The following is a 14,612-nucleotide window of genomic DNA, read 5'->3' on the forward strand; positions in this document are numbered from 1 at the left end:
AGAATACTGGAGTGGGTTGCCATTTCCTTCTTAAGGGTATCTTCCTGACCCAGGGACTGAAGATGTGTCTCTTGCATTACAGGCGGATTCTTTACCGCCTGGGAACCCCATATTCTTTATTAGTATCGTTTTAAATAATATGCTTTAAGACTTTCCGTGTCTCATATGACACTCTATTATGAGTATCTAAACAGGACATGAAGATATTTGGCTGTATATTTAGTAAATGCTTTGATTCTTTTGATTCTGATGTCTATATTACCCCTTATCATGTGGTAACTGTAATTTGGAAAATAGCAAGATTGCCACAATGACCATAACTCTGTAGATCTCAGTAAGATGGTTTTATTCTCAAAGAGCAGCTTTTTTGGTCTTTAAGTACCTACCATGGCAATGAAGATAGAAATTAAGTGTTTTAATAGTATACTGGTTGGGTTTCTGATTCTATGGCTCATTTAGAAAATAAAAACTAAATGTCATATAATCTAAAAGTAGTTATACTTTTTCAACTGATCTTTAAAAGTGGTTAACTATACTTAAAATGCTCGTGGTTTTTGAAGTGAATTCCATAAAACTTGTGCTCCTTTAATTGACTTTTTCTTAATGGAGGTATTTTCTGCTAATGTATTAGGAGCCATTTTCTATTACGTATTTAATTAAAATGTCTACTTTATATTATTACACACATCTGCATATTAATAAAGACTAGTTTTTTCTTAGCTAATTCTTATATAAGTATTTTTAAACTTGGTATTTAATGTAAAAAATATTCAAATTGTAAACAGTAGTAGGAACAAATGATCCTAAAACTAGACAACAGGAACTTAATTCATTGAATGGTTAGAAAGAATATTCTAATGTTAATTTAAAAGTGCTCTCAGAAATAAAAGGCCCTGAAAAATTAAATAGAACATAATAGATAGGCCAGCCAAGAATAATGTAATTTCTTAAAATACTAATGGTCAAAATGCTTTTCATGCATATTGCTTTTTTTTTTTCAAGTAATTTTAAACTTATTACCATTAATAAATACAAGAATGGTTTTGGTCCAATTTTTCATAAACTCAAAAAAAGCAACTACCACAGAAGAATAGAGAAGTCATTCAAAAATCTCATAGAGATTTCAATTTTATTATGACAAGTAGTATATAAGCTTAAATATATAAATTCATTCATCCCACAGGGTAATACACTGTTGAACACTACCATTAAAAACATTAATAAAATTTAATAAAGTAGTAAACTTAATTTTTGTTATTATGAATAGCAATTGAGATTTCATTTTAAATGAAATAAAGATAGTCATTGGTACAGATTTTACTAATAATTGTTTATTTTGGTTTTAACTTACTGGGCATAAAAGAGTGGCAAAAATGTTACATTTGCAGAATAATAATTTTTGTTATTTTCTCTATAGAAGACCATGAGTAACTCTAGATATTTATTACCTGGAAGCCTTCTAAAATTTCAAACGTTATTATAGCCATACCTAACTATAACAAAAGCAAATGTAAACCATTTTCAGTAAGTAGGATGAGACTTCTGAGGCAAGTCAAGATAGCACAGCCTGTTCTGAATTAGATAACAGCCATTTCATTCTCTTCTGGCTCTGTAGTAACTTGGACTCCTCCACCAAGTAAGCCAAATACCAGACTGCTGGGATAAGGCTTCATTATAAAAGTGTCAACACTTTGCAGAAGTATACGAATATGAGGACCACGGACATGATGTCTAAGTGCAGGCTTCCCTGGTGGCTCAGTGGTAAGGAATCTGCCCGCAGCGCAGGAAACACGGGTTCAATTCTTGATCCGGGAAGATCCCACATGCTGCAAGCAATGAAGCCCGTGTGCTACAACTACTGAGCCTGGGAGCGCAACCACTGCGTCCACGTGCGGCAGCCGGAGCCGGTGTGTCTAGAGCCTGCGCTCCGAGACTAGAGTAGCCCTGCGTGCCACAACCACAGAAAAGACGACCCAGCACAGCCAGAAATAAAATAAAAGCATAGAACTATTTTTTACAAAGTATAAGTGCAATTTCTGCATTCCAAAGTTGAATAGAAATGGTTCCTATTGTGTGCCTCCCCCATAGTGGTATGGATAATTGAGAACGGACTGTCACTTAATCATCTGAACAGGCATTAAACCACTTCTAAACCACCAAGACAAGTTACAGGCAAATTTTATGCTTTAATTAAGAATTATACAACTGTGCTAATAAGTGTCTCTCTGTTTCCCAAAAGGAAAATAGTTTTCATATTTGTTGGCTTGGAGAAGGTATTCTGGCCATTTTCTTCTTAGAAACAAAAATCTGGAACACTGTCGTTGCTTTCAGAAAAGTTAGAACCCTACATACGATGCAAAACAAAATCAGAAGTTCCAGCATAAAGAAGGGTTACCCTACGCTGTTTCGTCTATTATGAAAGAACATATTAAAGTAAGACTGAATGAAGTATGCTGGATACTAGATGAGTCAGGTAAAATTTAATAAAGCTAAAAGTTACAGATGACATACAATATTTTGGTGTTTTAGTAATTTCAGTAATTCAAAGGATCCATAAGTAAAATACAACAACTTCTGCTAAAGAAAACCACTCAGGAAAATGAAAAAAAAAAAAAAATTCAAAGAAGAAAACAAAACAAGGAAGACATAGAATCAAAAATTTTCACTGAAAAGTCTTTCTGTTCCTTTTTTCCCCTATTGAATAACACTGATAGATAAGTTGTATTTGCCTAGTGGTACCAACAAGAACTTCTATCCATTTTATTATTTTATCACCAACTTATGTGAGAATGACAGGGCTTATCATAAAGAAAGTGAAGCAGATCAGACCTCAGATGAAAGGTGCTCAGATCTCTTTAGCAACTTACTTAGTGACCTCCCTTTCAAAAAAAATAAAGGCACAGGGTAAATTTGATTTGTGACTAGTACCTGCAGTTTTCAACCTGTCACGATGAGCAGGTGAAGTAAGGCAACTCTATAATGGCAGATCAAGACTTGAACTCAGCTCTTCTGATGTCAAGTCCAACGTTCTTCCATAGATAACATAATTTCACTTCAATCACCTTCTTTTCCCTGCCATCCATTTCCAAACAGATGAGGCACTTAAAGCCCATAAGGAGAAGTTATAAAGCCCAATAATGGCAGAGCTGAGTCTAAAAAAATCCAGATAACCCTCAGAAATCTTTATTTGGGGCCTCTCTTGCCCCTGTATTAATTTAAAAAGATACATTAAATTTTTAAAGGTTTGAAGGCACTCTCTTTGATTTTAAATTATTTCCTAAATGTAATGATGGAAGTATGCCATTGGCAGTAGAATGACAGAGGAATTAAAGATAGTTTGCAATGAATTCCCTTAAGCTCACAGAGGACTAAGTAATCACTGCATGTTTATTTAAGGAGTAATTATTTTACTTTCATTTCAAGTCACTAGCATTCGTAAGAATACAAAGAAGGCACATACTAATCACGTTTTCTGCTACCTTTGAGGGCAAATAACTTGGACCTCACAGTTTAGATGGCTGGTGGTGAAGATACTTCCTGGCCTAAGAAACAGACGCTGCATTTGGCCCCATAATGGTTCCTCGTCACTGAAAGCAGCCTTAGGGGATTGCTGTCAAAAGGAAATCTATACCCAAACTTCCCCTCTTTGAAGTAAAAGTTCAAATCCACTGCTTTATAAAACAGTTCTTCCCAGAATTCACCGACTGTAGTGAAGTAAGAAATTCGCAACCATATCTCACACAAGTACCTTTACAAATCACCAAGCTATTATAAAATGCAGGTACACTATCTGTATCTTTCAGGAAAGTCCATATCCATGTACTAAAGACTGTACAAAATACGGAAGAGGGACCTTATTCCAAACCCATCAAGCAAATGTATTATCATAAAAAAGAAGGGGCATAGATATGTTATTCCCTGGTGGCTCAGCTGGTAAAAAACTCGCCTGCCAAGACAGTAGATACAAGAGACACAGCTTTGATCCCTGGGTTGGGACGATCCCCTGGAGAAGAAATGGCAACTCGCTCCAGTATTCTTGCCTGGAAAACTCCATGGCTAGAAGAGCCTGATGGGCTACAGTCCATGAGGTCGCGGAGAGTGGGACACGAATAAGCGTGCGTGCACACACACACACAGATATGTTTAGAACTTAATATTTTCAAGGAAAATTATGAATTGAGAATTATATATTTATACATGTATACAAGTTACCTCCACATCACGGGTCAGTGAACGTACCTGTGTACATTATCTTGTCCAGAAGGGACTGCACCCACGTTGGCTACATTTGCTACCTTCTGAAGGATCACAGAGGAAGCAAAATTCTGCGGGGCAGCAATAATTGTGGTGGAAGTTTCGTTCATTCCAGAGAGCATGCCTGTAAGAGCAGAAAGAGGCTCTCTTTTACTGATTTCTCTTTGAAAACTATATTAAACAATTTTAAATTCATAGTCAAAATCTAAAAACTTTCTAAAGCAGAAGAAATACCACTTCAGAATGTAATTTACAAGATAATTTATCATTAAATTAAAAGGAACTGCAACTGATTAAAAACTTTTTTTTAAATCCTTGTGGTGTTGAAAAATGTATAAAAACGCAATTGAACATCACTCTTAATAACCTGATTTTAAATACTATGATTGATAAAAACATAGAATCACACAGATACTATTTTAATTTCAGTCCCTTTAAAATATACTCAATTAATTTGGGCTACATAATCTTAAGTTTTTACTATTTAAGGGCCCCCCCTTCCTTTTCATTCAAAGATCTCTCTTGCCAAATGCTGCCTGAGAACAAATCAAAGTGTTTCTGGAATAACTAGCAGCATTACATGATGAATGGTCTCAATATAATGGATCAAAGTTATCTCAACAGTAACTGGAAGTCACTGAACAGCTGTGTGGTTCTAAAAAATGGACAAGTATCTAAGCCACACTGAGTGGTCACAGTATTTGCCTAGTTAATGGAACTATGGTTGCTGACAAAAACAATCAAAATTTCTGAAGCAAAAACGTCTGAAAACAAAGGGAACAATGTAAATTGGAAAAATTTAAATCCCAGAGACATTTCAAATAATATTTAATAAAGATCATGAACAAAGCAAAATCATGAACAAAAACCATATAGAATTAACACAAGGCATGCTGTTAATGTCAGAATCTTATGTACAAATGTTCAAAGGACAAATTCAATAACCTGCGAAATACATGGAACAAATACTGAAGTTAAGTACCCAGTTTAAAAAAAACAAAAGCTATAAATGTTAAATGCCATCTATCTGATTCTGTGATGTTAAGTCACTGACACTCAAAAGTATCTACTAAAAATTATGATCCTTTGAGACATTTGATATGTGTACAACAGTTGACAAAATTTATAAAAAGGTAAAAGCTGATCTTGTATTCTCAAAAGGCCCTCCACCTTTAACGTTTGCTATTTAATTTTGCTATTTATGCTAATGCAACAGGAATTTTTTTTTTAAATCCCTATGAAGACACTAAAGCCTAACACTGTAAAAAGACTTATTTAGCTTTAACAAAGGACAGTTTTTACCAACCACTTTCAAACTGGGGGACACTATGTTCTGTCTTAGACTGTTTAACTTTAATATTAGGCAAAAGCTTTAAAAACCACACAAGCAGTCAAGCACTGCTTTTAAGGAAAGCACAGTGGCTGCTGACATAACGCTGCTGAGAGATGTGTGTCCTCATTTAGGGTTTAAACCTTCTCCATTAAGCTCTATTGAAGAGCAACTGCTGAATAAATGAATGCAACTATGTTTATGTTAAAAGCCTGTTTCCCGCAGCATGTAATTAAAGGAAATGTTGTACAAAGCCAGTACTTTTGTCAAGCTCCTGTAAATGGAAAGATGGATAGCACTCAGAGAAGTGAATGCATTGCTTCATATTTAACCTTAACACTCTTGTCATTAATGGTTTGTCTAACTTGGTCTGTAAGAGACAAGGTACTGCTCCATTGAAGTAAAATTAAAAAAATCAACTAAACCATGCTTTTCAGAACAGAAGATTCATTATCGTCAGCTAATGTATTGGCATAAAGCAAAGTAACATCCTATCAAGTAAGGCACACATTCAATCTGCCTTCCCACCCCCCTTTATTTTTAACTCATGCTGTTTTATTGTTATAGGCAATTTGTACCACTCAGCATGACAGTGTAAACTGAATCAAGATTAATTTACATGCAAAAGAACACTTAGGAGAGCAGCATGGTAAGCAAATGTATTGTCTCGATTGCTGAGGTGGAAAAAGAACCTGGAAAGAAAAAAAGGTGCTCTAATTAAGGGGCATCAAATATGATTGCTTGTGGTGGTTAAGGGCCAGAAAATAGTAAATGTCTGACCATTTAAAGAATTAGCATCTTGCTAGCTAGGAACCCATAAGATGGAGGCATAAATCATAATAAAATTAAGTAACCATTCTAGGTTTCTTAAACCAGAGATTTTTTTCTAAATGAAAATATATCAGGTATTCTTAAATTAACGAAAAAGAAAAATACGCCAAGATATCATTAAAAGTTTCTTCTACAAAAGCAGACTTTAACCACTATACAGCCTGCTCATACCTAATGAAAGTCAGGTAATTGGAAGAATATTTTAAAATTCTCAGACTGCAGAATATGCTGCCTCATTAAAATTTACCTCATTTTGGTGAGGCAGTGGACAGCACTTAGGTTAATCAGCTGTAACGCACTGCTGAAATGTAAATAAAATAAGAAAAGAAGACCTAAAAAATTTCCTGAATGTTTTAGACTTCCAATTTAATTCTTAAGAAGAAAGCAAATAAGAAGAGGAAATTTGGAATAAGCAGTTTCCTTAGGTCTCGTACAATTAAAACTGCTTCAAGAAACGAAATTACATTTTTAAAAGTAAAAGAGATCTCACTTTATAGTACTGAAATCATCCCACAGCTAGATCATGAACTAACTTTGCAAGGATCAAAATTCATAATAGTGAAACAAACACGCCTTCCGGTTAAGACTCATAATACGAATACTCCGGATAACTTCAAAATATAGGCTAAACCAATCTTTTGTTTAGCACTTTGACCACCAACCTTATAAAAATGCACGTTTGTTCATGGAACTCTAAATGTAACAACTGAGAAAAATTGACAGATCATGCTATGTACTAGAAACAAAACATTTTCGCTTTAAAAAATATTAATCTAATATGTACAACCTGACATAAGTATTCCTAATTAATATTATACACATTTTTCAAATATGCACATCTGTAGTATAAAAATAGAATCACAGTCCTCATGTTTTTAGTTTATAATTTCTTCAGTTAAATCCTAGTTAATACAGTTAATACATTTCTTGAGTCTTGAAATCTATGCCCTGTGAAATGAGATATTAAGTATATAAATTCATTTTATTTAAAGTAGAAAAATCAGTTAAAGCTAGCATGTAGTGACACACAAAGACATTTCTTAAATTTACCAGCATTTTACCATCCTGAAGTTTGCAATGATAGAATCTGAGGAAACTAATTTTTATTCTGATTTAGAATTTCCAGTTAATGAGTCATTTCTAGGTATCTTCTGCAAAATAAGCTAAGCTCTTCCTAGTGTGGTATAAGAAACAGATACATGTGTAAAGTTGAGAATTGAGACCTCTATTACCAAAGCAGCTGAAATCTAGAACTAAAATGATGCTATTGAAAAGACACTCTAAACCTGTGGTAAATTTGCCAGCATCAAGTCCCATATCAAAGAATGAATTCAGGAAGACAGAAAGAATGATACAGAAATGCCAAGAGACTTGCAAGGATTTACAAATACTTCATATAAACAAATTTTCAAATAGCTTTATTCAGAGTAGCCTTTCTGCTCTATTAAACATAGCAAACAGCTGCCAGATTTATTCAGACAAATAATCAACAACCATAGAAGTAAAATGGCAGAAGGAAAAGGAATTTTGGCAACAACTCCACAGAGGACCACAGCTGTTCTCCAAGCACACCTCTCTCACGCGATTACGGTTCTGTATGGCTAGTCAGGAAAGAAATCCCTCAGTCACAACAGAGCACAAAAAAACTTGATCGAAGTATCAAGTACATATTCTAAACCAAAGCTGAGGAAGAGAAAAGGTATACAATAACCTACTGCTTTAGATAAACTTCAGCTGCACTTTTCGAAAAAGGAATATCCCCTCCACAATAAACGTGTCAGGGCTTATTCAGCTCCTATGTGCCACTCACCTGGGTTTGCTGAGCAGGTGTAAAGCAGAGAGGCAGGCTTTAGCCAGCAAAGGGTAAGAATAGCAAATGTAAGAATCAATCCAATTTGGCAACGGAAAAATAAAATCACAGATATGACTTTCTTCTACAGCAATAACCAACTTCCAAGAAAAGTAAATGCAAAGATGGGTTTAGTCACTCTTTATCACTTAAAAATAAGGCAGAAGAATAAAAGATAACCATTAATTTACAGTCTTATTTGAGAGTTTCTTTGTGAGATTCTTCTACAACAGGTCTTTTGGACACTGAACTGCAAAGGTTCATGGTAAAAACAAACAAACAACAAACCTCTGGCACTACAACGATGCAGTGCCAGGAAGCAAGCCCTTCTCCTTAGGTACAGGTGTTTGCATGCGCCTAGTGCTTCATGAAAGCTTGACAGGTACGAATTAGTGACCTCAAGATGAAGGGAATCTTTGATAACTCCTTCCAAAGAAAAACACAGCCCGGATTCATATACACTTGAAAAAATTGCTGACCATACTATTTAAATACATCCTGGTTTTATAAATGCTATTCTTAATTAAATACATAGAATGAGGCAGTTGTTTCCCCTTATTTATATAAGAAAATTATTTTTAATAGAAAGTATGCTTAACTCTGGGTCAAGTCCAAGATAGTAACACTTTCATTCTGCTGAAAATATTTTCTTTTTTGTTGCTTATTTTAATTTGCTTCAGCTCTGATACAGCCTTACAGCATAGCATTTCTTTAATACAGAATAAGGTCAAAAGAAAATAGAGGTATTTTAATATTTTAATGCTACAATTAGGACTTTATTTTGAAGGACAGGGCACTCTAACAGGGAAAAATATTATTAGCAGAACACAAAAAAACAGTCCTATAGTAAAAGGAAATACATACACATAACACGTACTGTGACGGGACTCTGCTAAGTCCCAAATTCCTGACATTTTCACTAATACAAAATACATGAATACATCATTAGACTGACAAGCCGAAATTCCCAGGACTGAAAAGTTAATTAAGAATCAATTTATTATTTAAAAGACATAGTACTCAATTTTTAAGTATGCCAGGGATGCAGACAAACATATACCTTTAAAGGCTACTTTATAAACACAAAGCATTAGCAAAACTTGGAAGACTGTACATTGACATCTGTTAATAGCTATGTGCATATGGTAATTTATTTTAGAGTTTAGCCAGAGGAATGAGCACACGTTATCTGGGATGCCAATTTCTAGTAAACGGTAATGATTTCTCACCTTGCTCCTTCTTAAAATCTTTCTCTGACATGGCCACAGGTAAAAGCAGTTCTCCAACAGGAGGCTGAATGCTAACACTGAAGCAATCATCCTTGGTACTAAAGAAAAAACACATTAAAGCTGACTAAATGCTTAACAAATAGACATTCTTCTTAATACTATGCAGTTAAACAGGTACAATTAAAGCATATAAAGATGTTTGCCTCAAATATCACAGGTAAAAAGGCTTGAAATATTTCTCATCACCATTTGCAAAGAAATACATCTGTTATCTCAACTGGAAAGCCTATTATTTGCAGTTATGATAAATTGACATTTGACATAGAACTTTTAAAAACAGGTAAGGAGCAACTACTAGAGGAACACTTAATGCAACTTATCTGAAAGATAAGTAGATAACAACTACCAGATGAACATTTAATGCAGCTTATCTGGTAGAGAACATCTTGTCTTCAACTTTGCAGTAAAAGTGCACAAAATGGAGCGCTTTAGTCTTAGTTAAGATATTTTTTTAAAGGTATCAATTTTTAAATAAAGAATAAAATGGAGTGACCATACTGTGTTAAGATGTGTGCTAACAAAATAATACCAAACGTTAATAAGTGTTTATGTACTATAAGAAGAAAACCTGTACAATAATGTTAATCACAGTTTTATTATTAATAGCCCCAAATGAAAAACAACCCAAGTGCCCACGGATAACAGAATGGATAAATGAATTATGATACCGTCAGTGAGATATTACATAACAATAAAAAAAAAACCTAGTGTTACACATAAAAGATGATTCCACAGACCTAGCCTTAAGTAAAAGAAGCCAGAAACAAATATACATATTGTATGATGCCAAAACTAACTCATGGACAGAGAACACAGAACTGCAGCCACTCCTATAGGAAAGGCGGAATCTGTGGGGAAGAACGGGAGACCTCTCTGGAGGGCTCTAGATGTTTAAAACTTCGATTTGGTGGTACACATAAAAATTCATCAAGCTGAACACTGAAGTTCTGTGTTATGGATGAAGTTATTCTTCAATAAAAACAATGTCATATATAAAGAGGAGAAAAGCAAATAGTAAATAAAAACATTTCTATGCAAGCAAAAAAACCCCCCAAAACCCACCAAACATAAGGTTAAGAAAAATGCTTTCTTGAAGGGTGGGGTAGGGATAAATATTAAAATATAAGGAAAGAGAAGAAAACCCACTTCGATTTTATGCTATTATATACTATAATCTTTTAAGCTGCCATTTTCTTTAATGGAACAAAGTAAGGACTAGACTAAAAAAAAAAAAAAAAAAAAGATTCTGAATTATTCACACATGGATTGCCCAAGGCAAATCAATAAACCCAATTTATTTATTAATTCAATAAACATTTACTGAATATAAACTTGATCTCATGTACTCTCTGGGGATTTAAGGACAAGTAAAATTGGCCCTTGAAGTTCACAAGTTTAGTGACAGAGAAAGAGTTCAATTATGTTTATAACAGAAAGATAAGTACAATGTTAGAGATATGTGGAAAGTATCACAGTCCAAGAAAGAGGGGCTGACTAATTCTGCAGGAGTGAGGTAGAGGTAAGTTTACTTCCAAAGGGCGGGAGAGGGGCCTTCTATGACTTGCAGACCTATACTTTGGGGATGGTGAGCAGAGGGCGTGTCAGAAGACTGGCTGGGGACACAGCAGAGAACAGCGTACAGAGCTGCAGCCCCAGCTCTCACGGCAGCTGTCCCGGGGTCTTGTTCAGTTCATGTCCCCTGTCACCGTCCGAAGAGTTCTGATTTGTGTGACAGAGTATATGATTACTTTACTCTCATAACTCAGACAAATGTGCTTCCAAGTATCCTGGGGAAAAAAGGAAACTACCAGAGCCTTCTGACGTAGGAAAACAAACAATCTTTATAAGCTGTGCCGGCGCTGTATAAAGGTGGTGTACAAGAGAAACCCAAGCCAGGGAGATGAGCAAGGAGACGAATCAACAGTCCAAGCAGGGGTTTTCAGCGCTGACTGTGTGTGTTGCTTTAGTGCATCCTAACAGTGATCCTAAGAGGTACCTTCTGTTACCCCTAATTCACCAAGCTAAACAACATGCCCAAAGTCACACAACTAGAAAGAAGGTCTGAACACAGTGGCACTGAGATTTGAACCAAGGTCTATCCTATTCCAAAGTCAGCTATGTAATGTTTACTGCCGTATATATATATACATATATATATATATATAAATAAATAAAATGTATATATATTTTGACTATACAAGACTGCTTCCCTGGGAGAAAATGCAGAAGACAGCGGTGTTTCAGAGTTAAAAGGGACAGATGCAGTGATGGACGGGAGGAAGAGACCTTGAACCATTTAACGTGAATGACTGGAAGGATGACTTTCTTCAATGAAGAGGAGTTTGGAGGGTTAAACAAAATGATTTGGATTTAATCAGGCTATATTTTGAGCACCCCTGCGTCACCCAGGAAGAGATATTTAACAGATAACTGGAAATACAAATCACGAACCAGAAAACAGGTCAGGGCAGTATACATGAGTTTAGAAGTAACCAGAATGTACGAGGAAGGGCTGAAGCCTTGTAAGTAGATAAGATCACATAGGAAAAGAGGATATGCCAAGAAAAAGGATAAAGTGGACACCGGCATGTAAATAAAAACAGAAGTGGTACAACTTGCAGAAGAGAACTGGAAAAAGAGGTTGGGGAGAAAAGGTGTGAGTCAAATACTGCAGGGAGGAATAAAAAGAAGCATGTGTAACATCTGACTTAGCAATGTAGTTCAAACTGGAGGAAGAATGTAGGATGCAATGAGCTGAAGTTCAGTGCAAAGACTGGCAGTGAAAGGCAGGGGACAGAGAGCAGCAGAGGCTTCCTGAGGATGCAGAGGCAAAAGGGAAATGCTTAAAGCAGCTCAAAAGTAACTAAAGGTTGGTGCAAAACAAAGAAACAGAGTGAGGTGTTAGACGAGATAAACGAAAATTGGGATTAAGGGCATAAGAACTAGGTGAATGGGTCAGGCCTGGAATGGAGGAAGATATTTCTTCCAAAAATAGCACAGATGGAGTCCTTAAGATAGAGGTGTTGAGGGTAGGATGCTTGAAGGATAAGAGCAGGCTGATGTACTAGAAGGCTAAGCCACATTAAGAGAAATACTTAGAGGCTGATAAAGTAGTAAATGGATAGGTATATATATAATGAACTAATTTAGTGTTAAATATAAACTCCCAGCTCAAACAACTAGATAAATCAGTGCGTTCCAAAGTAGGAAAGGACAAGGCACTCCACTGAGGCAGAAAATCCAGAGGGAAAAAAAGCACTATCATAATATTATATTTATTCTTTTCTCTCTCATCTGAAGTTCTATTTTTGTCTGTACATAATACTTCAGTACATACATAATATGTTTGCATAGTGAGGCACACACAGTACATATCGGGATTGTGTGGCATAAATATTTTACTAAGATGTACACAATTTTAAGAGTTATGGCCACCGGATTAAGTTACACATACTATACTATCTTTACTTGTGATTTCTTTTAAGTTATAGATGAAGTGACTTCTTTCCAACACTCCTGAAAAGGACCCCGAGATCCCTCGGTTAAGCAGCTATAGGGCACTGATGCCCAGGGAGAAGGGGGCAGAGCACAGAAAGAAGGGAAAGTAGACCTGCCTTCTAAGGCCTGTGTGAAAATCAAGGTGGGTAAGGAGCGGGCTTCAGCCTTGGGGGGTAAAGGCGATTCTGAAATGCCCCCACAAGCAACAACCAATGGATTAGAGATGAGTATATATGATTCAGCTTGACTGGATATGTTTCACTTCTGTTACCTTTTGGTAATGCATGTTTTATTATTATTTATTTTATTATATATTATTTATATGTTATGTTTTATTTGTATATTATATACTTCATTCTTATATCTATTTTATTATATATTTTATTCATTATTCTGTGATTGGTAACATGATTACCATGTGTTTGCATATGAAAAACTAAGGCTATAAGTTCATCCACAATGGGTCTTGGGGGGCAAATAATGTAATAAAATTGGAACACGGCTGCAGCAGACACTTACTAAGTAATACTTTCCTTTCTCTTCTTACCTGAAATCATCCTGATTCTCTTCAGGGAGACAATGTGCCCACCTGAACACTGTCTCTCTCAGGCTCTTGTATTAATAACAGCTGGACGGATCAGGTGACCCAGTTATGACCAATGAAGCCTGAACAGAGAGCGGTTGGGGGCTCCTGGGAAAGGTCTGCTTTTCCAGCACACACGGGCTCCTCCTGCCCTGTCACTTCATTCCTTTATTGGGGGGAGGGGGCTAGAATGCAGACGGAATCCTGGAAGTGCAGAAGCCATCTTGGGACCCCCGGGATGACTGGCACTTGCTAATGAAATTAGCTCATGGAACAAAAAGCTGGGAAGACCTCCTACTGGAAGACATGCGGAGAAGACATGCGGAGATACTCTAGCTGCTCCTAACTGCTGGCCTCCGTTTTCCTTATACCAGGAGAATAATAAATAAAACCCTGTGTGGTGAAGTCACTATAGAGAGGTTTCTGTTACACACAAATGAACGCAAAATCTAGTTAATGTAACTAGTACATAAAATACTTTATAACCCAGTCTTAGCTTCTAAGCAAGATTTGGCTTAGTAGGGAGTAAGAAGGAATGTTTCCTCTCTATTTTGGGGAAAATTTACTTTCATTTATATTAGTGATTTAGGATGTCCTCCAGAGTTTTCTGTGAGCCTCCTTAATATTTTGTCCCTTTTTTTTAAATTGTTCTCTTCTCTCTCCTCATAGAGGACTTCCCTGGTGGCTCAGACGATAAGGCATCTGCCTTCAATGTGGGAGATCCAGGTTTGATCCCTGGGTTGGAAAGATCCTCTGGAGAAGGAAGTGGCAGCCCACTCCAGCACTCTTGCCTGGAAAATCCCATGGACAGAGGAGAGTGGGGTCGCGAAGAGTCGGACATGACTGAGCGACTTCACTTCTTCACTTCACTTCTCTCCTTATAGTTCTTTTCTTTTGCAACACCCCACCCCCACCCCGCCAACCTTTTTCTTCTCATCTCCTTTGGTTGAACATGGGGCTAAACACAGATGCCTTGAC

The 14,612-nt window shown here is 36.2% G+C and overlaps 1 protein-coding gene across 2 annotated transcripts in view; it reads right to left on the reverse strand.

Moving 5' to 3' along the window:
• AP3B1 (adaptor related protein complex 3 subunit beta 1) overlaps positions 1-14,612 on the reverse strand; it is a 227,847-nt gene that overhangs the window by 9,018 nt on the left and 204,217 nt on the right. The window contains exons 25-27 of one of the 2 annotated variants that reach the window (XM_043470726.1): positions 9,494-9,591; positions 8,226-8,262; positions 4,240-4,378 (exon numbers count right to left, since the gene is read on the reverse strand). In XM_043470726.1, coding sequence (XP_043326661.1) covers positions 4,249-4,378; positions 8,226-8,262; positions 9,494-9,591 — 265 coding nt within the window. In that variant the 3' untranslated portion in view covers positions 4,240-4,248. Of the gene's footprint in view, positions 1-4,239; positions 4,379-8,225; positions 8,263-9,493; positions 9,592-14,612 lie in introns of those variants that run through there. The other variant, XM_043470725.1, reaches the window with a different exon arrangement.

The sequence above is a fragment of the Cervus canadensis genome, chromosome 6 (genome assembly GCF_019320065.1).
Source record: "Cervus canadensis isolate Bull #8, Minnesota chromosome 6, ASM1932006v1, whole genome shotgun sequence".
Lineage (NCBI taxonomy): Eukaryota > Metazoa > Chordata > Mammalia > Artiodactyla > Cervidae > Cervus > Cervus canadensis.